Source organism: Cyprinodon tularosa, unplaced genomic scaffold (genome assembly GCF_016077235.1).
Source record: "Cyprinodon tularosa strain WSP-4 unplaced genomic scaffold, ASM1607723v1 ctg248, whole genome shotgun sequence".
Taxonomy (NCBI): Eukaryota; Metazoa; Chordata; class Actinopteri; order Cyprinodontiformes; family Cyprinodontidae; genus Cyprinodon; species Cyprinodon tularosa.
In genome coordinates, this window is record NW_024038921.1 from 314,415 (window position 1) to 326,032 (window position 11,618).

Consider the following 11,618-nt stretch of genomic DNA (forward strand, 5'->3'; position numbering starts at 1 on the left):
AGAGTTCTGAGATTAAAGTCAGAATTCTGATTTCTTTGCCCACATATTAAACTGAAATAAAATTTAAAAATTAGTCAAGTTTAAAAAAAAAATTCAGTGTCCCTAATCCTCTTCCGTAAGATTCATATTTTAAATGGAAAGACAAATATTTCTCACTTCTGTAACTAAATCAATTTTGACGTTTTAATTTTAATTCAACGTTGTATTCCTGATGTTACATAAAAACAGTCACAGTCATAAATGAACGTGAGCAGGGAATTCATAATCTGGGAATGTAGTCATCATAGTCTGGTGGGATTTTTCGAGGGGTGGGGCATATTCCGCTTTCAGATTGGAAACGAGGAAAAAAGTAAAAGTAAAAAAAAAAACTTAGCTAACTCACGCGGCGGCGGAAATAGCCAAGATCTGAATCTACCAGCACATATTTCTGTCCCAGAGCCCACGGAGAGATTTTGTTCTAAATTCTCCCCCCTCCCGCTCTCCCTACCCCCACTTCCATAAACACATCCAGCCACGGACGCGCTATCCCAGCACCGTGGAGTTCCCCACGCAAAAGTTGCTCCCCGCCGTAGAGTTTCTGATAGGAGCGAGCACAGATGATCCACATCCCCGCTGTGTCTGCCACACATAGAAATACTCCCAGATAGCAGCAGCAGCAGCGGGGGTCCAGCGTGACAGGAGCCTCCGGTAGACCCCCCCACCTCCCCACCACCTCCTCAAACCCAGCTTTGACACTCAGCGGACCGGGGAGTCGCTCCACATTTACTCCATCTTTTATTTAAGTTCAATTCAGAGCGTTTAGCTTTTCAAGGACACGGCGGCTCACTGTCACAAGATCCATATTTTGTCGCGACGGACGCGGGTTTGTTGCCCCGCAGGAGGAGGAGGAGGACGAGGGGTGAGGGGGGAGAGAGAGAGGGGGGGGGGAGTAGAAGCCAGAAGCGAAAGGAGTGAAAAGCCCGAAAGCCTTTACCTTTTTGCTGTTTCTGCTGTTGTAGCCGTTGTAGGGGTTGATTCCTGCCCTTGGCGGTACGGAGAGCAGCATTTTCCTCGGCGCTATGTCCGGAGCGGCGAGCTCAGCCCAGGCTGCCAGCTGACGTCAGCAGCTGGGGAAGTGAGAACCTGGAGTCCCGCTGCTAGACTGCGAGTGGTGCTGCTGCTGCTGCTGCAGCTGCAGGACAGGGCCCCGCTACTGGCCCTGAGGCCCCTGCAGGGCTCCTGCACTTCTTCTCCATTAGGGGTCCCTACAGAGGAGGCCTAGATCACATTCATTCACAGTGTTATTTCATTCACATTGGGGACTTTGGCATGAATGAACTGGACAACCTGGGGTTGCTAAATTAACCACCAACATTTTTTTAAACTCATCACTTGACCCATTCTGTTTAATTAAAAGAATTATAGCAATACTTCAGAATATAAAGAAAAGAAAAATAATCCCTAAAAAAAGGAAGGGTAACTGTTGCAATCCTTCAAGTAATGGCCCTATGGGCAGTTCTAAAAACTGGCCCTGGCCCCTGTGCTGAAGGAGTAATAGTAATAGTGTTGGCACATTCTTTAAGTTGTGATTTATTTATTTATTGCATTTTAATAAATAAGAATGAAAACAAGTTTTCATTTCTAAAAAACATTTTTTGCTCCTCAGTTATAAAGTAATTAATCTCATGAGCACTAGCTTATATATTTCTTGTATTTAATTGATTATTTAGGTTGTTCAACCATCAAATTGGTTAATAATTATAATCATTTAGCTGCTACTTTTATGAAAAGAGGGAACAGTTGGTAAACATTAATCATACCGCAATTCCTCCTACTAAATAATGTAAAAAAGATTTATATATAAAAAATATTGCCTTATAAGAGTTTAACATTTGCTGTGAACAGACGATAAAGTTTAGTTATTAATACTTACAGAACCATGACAGTTCAGCTGTGCATAAATCTTAACAATTAATATTCAATGTGCAGCAATTAGTGTAATTAAAATATTACCACAGAGGCTGCTGTTTCTCATCAAGCCAGTTACAAAAATAAACAATCTATGTTCTAGTTCCTTCCTAATTACAGAAGTATTTGGATAGCCTTTACAGATGCACTTCCACTGTACCTTAGACATCCATATTCATTTAAGGGTATTCAGATGGATTAATTAAGCTGGCATAAACCAGATTGATATGTAGTTCAATTTGAAGTCTACACAGTATCATGGAAGTCACCTGTAGAAAGTGTTTACAAAAGGGAGGGACATTCTGTACAATTCTGTACATTCTTCAAGCTGATTGGGTACCTGCCTCCCATGCTGAGTTTTTAGCCAATCGCAGCAGCAGTAGTAGCTGAGACGTATCATACTTTTTATTTGTTTCACAGAGTTATCTGATAAATCAAACTCTTACCAAATCCAGTTGCAGCCATGTTTGTTCTGCTTCAGACTTCCGCCTCTGGTAGATGCGCTGACATCATATAAGTCACTGCATTTCATTGGCCCGAAATTGTGATGCCACTTGTTGTTTCGATTTAGCATGTATAAAAAAACAGTGAGTAAAAAGGTTCCTGCTTAGGATTATAGTATGTATATATGAAAATGCAATACATTTTTTCAATACCTTAACATTTGTTTTATTATTTAACCAAAATTAAAACGTTAAAGTCCTGGCCCTAAATGTTAAATGTATTCTTATAATTATATGTGTTGGTACAGAAACAATATGACTGGTTCCTTTGATCTATTTAAGGGTGTTTTTTGTACATTTACCGTTTTATTTCAGCAACGATTTAAAAATGAAGGTACTTCTAACCGATAACAGATCTTGACATGTCGATACTGATTTGGACTGAAACCGATATGTTCTTTATGAGAGCTTTTATAGGACCATAACACACCTTGTATGTTTAAATCTTATTATATTTAAACAAAAAAGAGCAATACCTATGAAACAATAAAAACTTGTACAAGATAGTGCTCTCAGATGTAAATGAAAGGTTTAGAGTATTAATAACAACTGATTTTTAGACCTTTTTAAAGATAGACATAATCGTTGGTTAAGATCGGTTTCATATTTAATTATCATTAGGAAATTCTGGGCTCTCCTTTATAACAAGTGGCTCTTTAGTGATTAGTGATTTAATGATTTTTTTCCTTTTTTTCTTGTTTTATGTTTCCTTTTTCTGTGTCCTCATTAAAAAAGCACTGGCCCCACCCTGGCCTCCTGGTAAATTTGGTCTAGAACTGCTGCTGCAGCCTTCATACCCAATATTCCAATTCACCTGGTGTATCCCAACCTGCAAATTAAAACTATATCAGCTAACTTCCAGGTTTTACCGTATTGTTACTTTAATTTTAAAGGTCCTCTCACCTTTTTAGATAACCTAAAACTGTGTTCCACTGTCTCTATAAAAGAAAATTGCCCTCAGCTCTTTAGAACCAATACAAGCCCATATAGTCATTATAGGAGAATATTGCTCACTATATAAAACATCATTTATGAGTACTTCCTGGTCTCGTATGGTTGGAAATCAGTTAAATACTCTTCCCTTGGTTTTCTGACTATCTCCCAATTGCTTCTTACCTGTGCTTGTTTATAGAGTGGTGAGGGACCATGTGCCATTTGTCTCCCAGGATGTACATGGTGATATGTTTTTTTTTAAATCGTATGTTGTTTTTCTTTTGTGTTATCATAAAAGAAATGTTTGAAATTGACAAGAAGAACCTCTCTAATCTCCTTTTTCTTATAGAAGTGAAGCTGCATCCTCAGCCTGACACCCTGTAGCGCCCGTGCAGAAAGTCATATTTCCAACAATAAAATACTTCTTGATTAGTAATCAGTTCTAAAACATTTAAACTGTGTTATTGTTGCTTGTTTCTATTTAGACAATGTCAATTTATATATCTAAACATGGGAACCTTAGTGACTGAGGTGATTGCCTAAGATTTATCCTGTGGTACCTGGCTGGTTGTTTCTTTAAAACAAATTATTTGAATAACTGGAGTGTTTAAAGCTAGTGGTGCAAAATACAAGGAAACTAACACCCCATATTTTCCAGATAATAGTAGACAAGATGACCTGAAATGCAAAAAGCATTGTTTAAATGAGTATTTAAACCTCTTACCGGAACCTCTTACTCTAAAAAAGCCTTTTGAATTAGAGTTAAAATGTCTTCAGAGAACAACAGAAGTCTCCTTGCCTTCTACTTAAGAAATTAAGTTTATATCCCACAAATAAATAGTCTTAAAGAAGAGGGAAGCTATATTTTCAGCATATTTCACATCAAGTGTTTCTCAATAGATGCTTCATCAATGTTTTCAAGGATTTTTATTGTTTCTGTCCTTGTTTCCCACTTGTTTTCCCTTAATGGCTTTAAAACTATCCTAAAAATGACAAACCGAGAGCGTAAAAAAAAAAAAAATGGGGTAAAGCATTTAAAATGAGGCTGTGCAGACATTCTGGATGAAACACATCATTGTGGAGCAGTTTCTTGTGAATAAACAGCTCTATCCAGTCATTTTGAGCGGGCAGTTGTGCCATGGGTTAAATACCCACATGAATGACGTCTTGTAGTTTCCTCTGAAGGTCACAGACGAAAGCTGTTAAATCACAGACGTACACAGACAAGGTACTAAACCAAAACATTCGGCGTTGGAGTGTGAACGAGTCTTGTCCTGGAACTGTGTCTCTCTTTTCATCCATTGCTGCTTCATCTTCTGACTTGAATATTACTGTATTCAAAGATGTATTCTTAATTGTAGGGTATTTTATTCTAAAAATGTCTCATTGGTGTCATCGATCAAACATGTGATTTAAAAAACAAATGTAGTATAAAGTAATAAATATAAACTGTTTACGATGCAACATGCATCCGTCCTGTTAATCCCAGTTACAGATAAAACCAGCAGGGCTGTCTTTGTGTCAGGTTGTTTTATTGATTCGGCTAAAGGCTAAAGTTTCTGCAGGCAAAAGGGATAATTCTAGTTTTTAAAACACATGCAGCAAGTTTTATGCTGCAGCAAGTTTTATGCTACTACAAGCAACAATATTTTCTGTAACATTAAGGACATTTTAATTAAGATTTCTTCTCCTGTTGACAGGTATATTGGTTCACTGTTCATTAGCAAGATACTTTAATCTGTCTCGGACAGTTTGATATTTTTCAATTGTTTTGTTTTTACAAAAAATAAAAATCATTGTTTAAATGTACGACATTATCTATTACTTTTTTATATTATTATTACCTTTTTCAGTTTTGTTTTATTTGAATTACTTATGGGAATTCATAATTTACCTTAATGGAACGGTATGTGGGCTGGATACTGGACCAGTGGGTAGCACTGTATCCTTGCAGCAAGAAGATTCCGGGTTTTATTCCTGGCCTGGGGTCTTTTGACATGGTTTGCATTTTCTCCCCATGCATGAGTGGTTTATTTCCAGGGTACTCCAGCTTCCTACTATAGTCTAAAAACATGGCGGTTAATTGTCATCACAAAAGTGTGTTTAGAGTGTGTGTGTGTGTGTGTGTGTGTGTGGATTTGTTTTTACCATGATGTGAGGACTTTAAACTGTTTACACTGTCAGTCATGTCCTTATGGGGACCAAAAGCTGGGTCCCCATATGGTAAAGTTTTGTTCTTTGAGTTCAGGTTAGGGTTAGGTTTATGCCATATAAAATGAATGTAAGTCAATGAAATGTCCCCATAAGTCATGAAAATACAACTATGTGTGGGTGCATGGTTGTGTGTCTTTATGTTCCTCTACGAGTGTCTGGTGACCTGTAAAGGGTGTACCCCACCTCTCGCCCACGGATAGGCACCGGCCCCACCCTAACCCTGACGGAATAAGAGGGAGAGGATGGATGGGAGGGTATGTAAACTTTCAAGCACAAAAAGTTGTAATGATTTACAAATATGGTGGTGGTATCATCATGGTGAGGGTCTGTGTTGTTCCCTGTGCTACCAATTATTTAAACACATCAGTTGCCACCTTTCACTGGCTGGGTAGAAATAATACATGGTATAGAGAAGACTTGGTAAAACCCTTTTGCCTTTATAATTACCTTTCTCCACCACTATGGCTTATTTCCCCTTGTGACATCATAAGGGGAAATAAGCTGTCCCGAGCAGTTGTAGCAGCCCATTGGTCAAGCTAGAGACTTCATCTGATGTATTATTCCATGCTCCTAGGCTATCTTTGCAAACTCTGGCTGGTTGTCATGGTTGCAGGTTGTGGGGATGCGGACTTCAGGTGTGCAAAGCCCAAACAACTAATCTAGAGGAGGGCTGAATAAGGAGATTTTTGGTAAAGGTTGTGTGCCTAATGTGAGATGAATTTCCGCACAAACTTGCTCTGGGAGCCTCATTGTTCACATTATTTTATTTTCATATGTAGAATAATATGGGAACTTTAATGTAGAGAGAGGGCAACCTCCAAATTCTTAACATTCATCTTAGATGAACAGCTGTCAGAAAAACAGATGCTGGAAGAGAATATCTTAAACAGACATCAAAACTGATTCCACTTGGGGAATGTTTGGACTCTGGCCCTTTCAAATTTATCTGGACTGTGCACGAAACAAAATAAATCCTTTCAGAAAATGTACCATTATAAAATTGGTCTTCTAGTTGTGATTCAAAGATCCAGCCTGTTTTATACCAGAAGTTGTTTGATGGCTGCTAATAGCATGTGGTTTCTTCTCAACTCAACATAATAAGCTTGCTGAGTGTACCAATAAGCTTGTGGTCGAGGTGCAACCTGCTAAGGGTCATTTGCCTAAATGTCAATAGCAACAAAAGATGAAGAATTATTCATACACCTAGCAGATAAAAACATTTAACTGTTTTCATTCAACCACAAACTTTCTTTCTGAAAGAAAATAAGAGACGCATTTCTCAAAAGGTAACTCCTAAGCATTTTGCCTGTCTTTTGCTGGTTTAAACAATGTATTCATGGTGATGAGCTGCAAGTCTTTAAGCTTGGTTGGCCTCATTACCATCACCCTAATATTTAGCTCACTTCAAAGACTCAAGTCAAGTAGCTGAAGCATTAAAGGGTTAATAATATATATATATTCAGAGGAAATAGGGTTAGAGTCAATGGCTTTTTTAAATCTATAGGGAATTAATAACTTTTCGCTTAGCTTTGTTTCCATTTATTGTTTATTTTTTTGCTGTATGTAGATAAGAGAAACTTCTCACTGAGTTTAACGTTATCCTCTATACTTGAATATAATATATATTAATGCAAACTGTAAATGTATGGAAACTACAAAGGGTCTGAAAGAAAAAATATTCTGCCATTCAGGCTTTTGCATTTGTCCCACTATCTTCTGGTCTAGAGGCCAATCTGCCGCTTTTTTCCTTCACTGGCATTCAGGAACACACAGTCACATTGTCTCACTCAGCAGAACCGGAGTCCGGCTCGACTAGCAATACTCTGACGACATGAACATTGTTTGGATATCAACAGGCCTGTTGCTAAGGAACCCAGCTCCCACCCCTCCACAACGAGCGCTCCAGCATGTGGATTTATACCATAACCTCCTGGGTAATGAAGCTTCTTGTGTAGTCCCACTTATGCATCTGCATACTTATATGTGTGATTTTTGCAGATGAGGAGAATTTCCTAATATTGTGTATCGCATAGAAGAGTAGATAGTGCTTTGCCTGCTGTCGCTTTCTTTTTTAAACTTTATAATGACTTCACTGGTGATTGAAAATGAGTCTTTTGTATTGTGAATCAAAGATAAGTAAAAAAAAAAAAAAAAAGAAACAACTTCCTGTCTAGAATGAAAAGATAATACTCGTGATGTTGTAATCAAGCTGTTTATGTGTACAAATTTGTGCAAAAAAACTAAAAAAAAAAATCACCCAAAGCTTTCATTCTTACAGCTATTTAAAGACAACAGCACATTTTGAGGAAGTCCCACCCTTTGCCTGCATTAACAACCAACACACCCAGTCTCCCACATACTTGCAAACACACACACTTATGCAACAGCATTTATGTGGCGGTTGTGTACCTAAATCATTAAAGCACAGGAAGGGGACCTTGTGTTAGGAGAATAGTTATGAATGTTGTTGACTGGTTCAGGGAGTTCATGTGTTCCTGAGGGTCTTGGTCATTGTCACCATTGCTGAGGGGTTCAAGGTCGAGAGCCGGATAACAACAGCGGTGAAGGAGGGTGCAAATTAGTAGAGGAAACATTCATTAAAAGAATGACACTGAAACATTCGGCTGCTTTTCATGCAGTTAGCATAAGAAAACTCTAAACCACAAGATACATTTGGATAAAATCCAACTGTTGTACATGAGTTACATTTCAAAGGTTAAATAAATAAATAAACCAAAATTTAGTCCTTGCGTTGTTTGAAAAAGTTATAAGATATGCAGGTTTGAAATCCTGTCTCCCCTAATCTGCAAACGGGAAGACATTTTGGCATGAGCTACATCCCTGTTTTACAAGATGACAAAATGTGGTCAGAGTGAAGCACTAGCAAACAAATAGATGTACATGCTTGCTTCACGTGAGAACAGTTACTTAACATGTCTGCAGAACAGACCACACACACACACACGCACACCCACACACACACACAAACAGTCAGACAATCTGTCAGGCATTCCTGGTGGAATGTGTTTTTCAGATGTGTTGCAGAGGGTTCCTTTTTTAATCTTTGGAAGGGGAACAAATAGTTATTGAAAGAACATACTCTCTCATACTCATAAAAGTCACATAAAAATAAATGTGCATGTTTTAAAATATCATTATATCCTGCTATATGAGTTTGAGTTTTAAAGAGATTTAAGGTTGTTGCTGCCTTCTACTGCAGTCTGAATGAAATTAAGCATCCAGTCTTTCTGTTCCAGCCTTTTACCTGATTGTACCTGGTTATAAAACCCTGAAAAGACTCCTCTTCTTAACCTTCAGTTCAGTGTTTAATCAAATAGTATTTTTAAACAGATACATTTTTTAAATTATTTTAACATTTTTTCCTGTGTTTCACTTTTGTCACCATTAAACAAAGGTACTTTATGAGATGCAATATTGTAAAATGTTGCCCTGGTCAAATAGATTTTTTTTTTTGCAAAAGTATTCACACTCCTTAGACATTCACACATTTTGTTTATTATACGACTAAAGGTTTTAAAGTATTTTAGTTATCAAATGCTTTGACAAATCAGGATACTTTAGCCATCAATTGCAAAGGAATAGAAGGGAAATAGGGCTGCATGGCGGGGCAGTGAGTAGCACTGCTGCCTTGCAGCAAGACGGTTTTGGGTTCAATTCCTGGCCTGGGGTCTTTCTGCAAGGATGCTTCCTCCTACAGTCCAAAAACATGACTGTTAGGTTAACTGGTTTTTCTAAATTCACCTTAGGTGTGAATGTGTGTGCAAGCATTATTGTGTGTGTTTTAGTGTCTCTGGGTTGCCCTGTGAGAGACTGGCGACCTGTCCAGGGCGTATCCCGCCTCTCGCTCATTGAGAGGTGGAGATAGGAACTGGCCCCTACATAACCCTGACACGGACTAAGCTGGAGAAATTGGATGGATGGATAGAAAGGTTATTTTGTTAATTTACCTAAGATCCCATTTTCAACAAAAGGTTGCATTTCGGAACTGACTTTATGTAAATGAGACGGTTTGGTTCTTTGATTTATGTGGTCAAAAAAAGTGCCACGCAACCATAGTTTCCACGTACCATTCTTTTAAAGATTTATAGTTTATAAAAATTCATAAACAGAGTTAGAATGTGGTCTTAAGAAAACAAAGAACATTTTTTTTCCTATAAAAAATTAAGTATTTATTATTTTTTATTAACTGCATGTCTATTAATATTTAATTCTACTCATACTAGTTGCCTGCTGAAACACCCTGTCTCTACAGGAGTGCCCAGCCGAAGCTGCAGATCAAGCTAATTTCAGCCACTTGTACTCATGATCAGGTTCTTTTGGTAATGGTCATGAAATTTGGCCTATATGAACCCATAGCTTCACCTTTTGGCTCAGCTCTCTCATCACCCTAATAGACCAATGCAGCATCCATATTCCTCTGACTGATAAACCGATCCATCAGTTCGTCCCGCTCCTTTCTGACCAAAACTCTTCTACTTTTTCATTTTGTTTCTTTATGCTGCATTGTTCTTGGAAAAAAATACCTTTAGAATCTAATTAGTTAACCTCCAAATCACTGATCAACTATCAAGATATTACATTTAGCTAAATACCTTGAGATGTTAGGTCAAGGGTGTTAACTCCACCCCTTGACTCCAAAGAGGAAGAAATACATAAAATATAGACTTCTCAAACAAAAAAATGATAATACTAATATGATTAAACTATTTATTTACTTTTTTTTTTTGTCAATAGTTCACCTTGCGTACCCAGGTGGAAGAATTCAGAGCAACAGATTTGAGTTTGAGGAGGCAGACGGAGAGGCTGCTGATGGAGTGGGAGGAGAGACCGTGGGGGGATGTGGGCATTAGGGGGAAGGAGGGAGGGACACTTTGCGAATGGGGGAAGGGCTGTTTGTGCATGCTTCAAATTCCTTAGGTGTTATCAGCAATGCCTGCTCCATAATTGTTCATTTGGAGTAATGAGAAGAAAGAAAGAAAAAAAAGAAAACTTGCAGAGACTTTACAACTGTACAGGCAAGAGGTCAAAGAGCTTAGAACTCAATGGTGACATTGTTGACTGAGGTATTCAAAGATTGCTAGAAAGCAGAATTAGAGAGCATGTGCAGCTTTTCTTTTTTTTTTTTTTTAAAGCAAATATAATAATAACAAACAAAAACTACTCTATGAAAACGAAAAAAACAGAAAGGGAAAATAACTCCCAAAGAACTCAAAATTTAAGATATGCTGAGTCCAATAAATAAAACTGAGCCAAATATCTACATTGAAAAGCAGTTAGTAATGTCTCTATATAAAATGTTTTTTTTTAAACTGTGAACGTTTAGAAAAGACACGATTTTGTATTTGTGTTTCAGTGTTTTGCATTTTTTTTATCTATTCCCAAATACAGAGCATGAACATGTGTGTAAAATTTATCTGCCTCCTTTATGTGTTTTTTAGAGTTTCAACTGCAAAACTCTCAAATAAGATTTAACTCTGGGTTAAGCTGTCTAAATTACTGATTTTTTTCTGTATTTAAAAAAAGATAAAAACAAAAAACAAAACAGATCCATCGCTATAGCAACATTCTGGGGATTTTAGGAGGTTTCAATATTTTTTGTTCTGATATTTTTATTTATTTATGTAAAGGTAGAACTGACTTTTACCCAATTAATGAAATCCTTATTTTCTGGAGATTTAATGGTGTTGGTGTTAACTAAACACTAACCAGTAGGTAAAATGACTCCTGCTATCAAACATATGTAATGTATATGTAATAAATATGTGAATTCATACTATTTGCTCAGTAATGGCCTTGCCATATTTTTAAGGACTCATGCTGTCCAGGTTTTCAACCTCTTGTTTCTGCTTTTTAACAACTATCCTTGAATAAGTTTGGTGAGGACTGTTTTCGATCGAAGCTAAATGCAACAAAACAGTCTGATTTTTCAATTTAACAATACAACTTCCAATCGGTTTCCATCAAAACCGTTGTAGATGTCTGCAAATTTATGATTCATCT

At 37.4% G+C, this 11,618-nt stretch overlaps 1 protein-coding gene across 3 annotated transcripts in view; it reads right to left on the bottom strand.

The window, feature by feature from the left end:
• Positions 1-1,161, bottom strand: part of LOC119785389 (RNA-binding motif, single-stranded-interacting protein 2-like) — a 49,886-nt gene extending 48,725 nt beyond the window's left edge. The window contains exon 1 of one of the 3 annotated variants that reach the window (XM_038288016.1): positions 974-1,161. In XM_038288016.1, coding sequence (XP_038143944.1) covers positions 974-1,045 — 72 coding nt within the window. In that variant the 5' untranslated portion in view covers positions 1,046-1,161. The remainder of the gene's footprint in view (positions 1-973) is intronic. The other 2 variants (XM_038288014.1, XM_038288015.1) reach the window with 2 other exon arrangements.
• Positions 1,162-11,618: the final 10,457 nt, after the last annotated feature.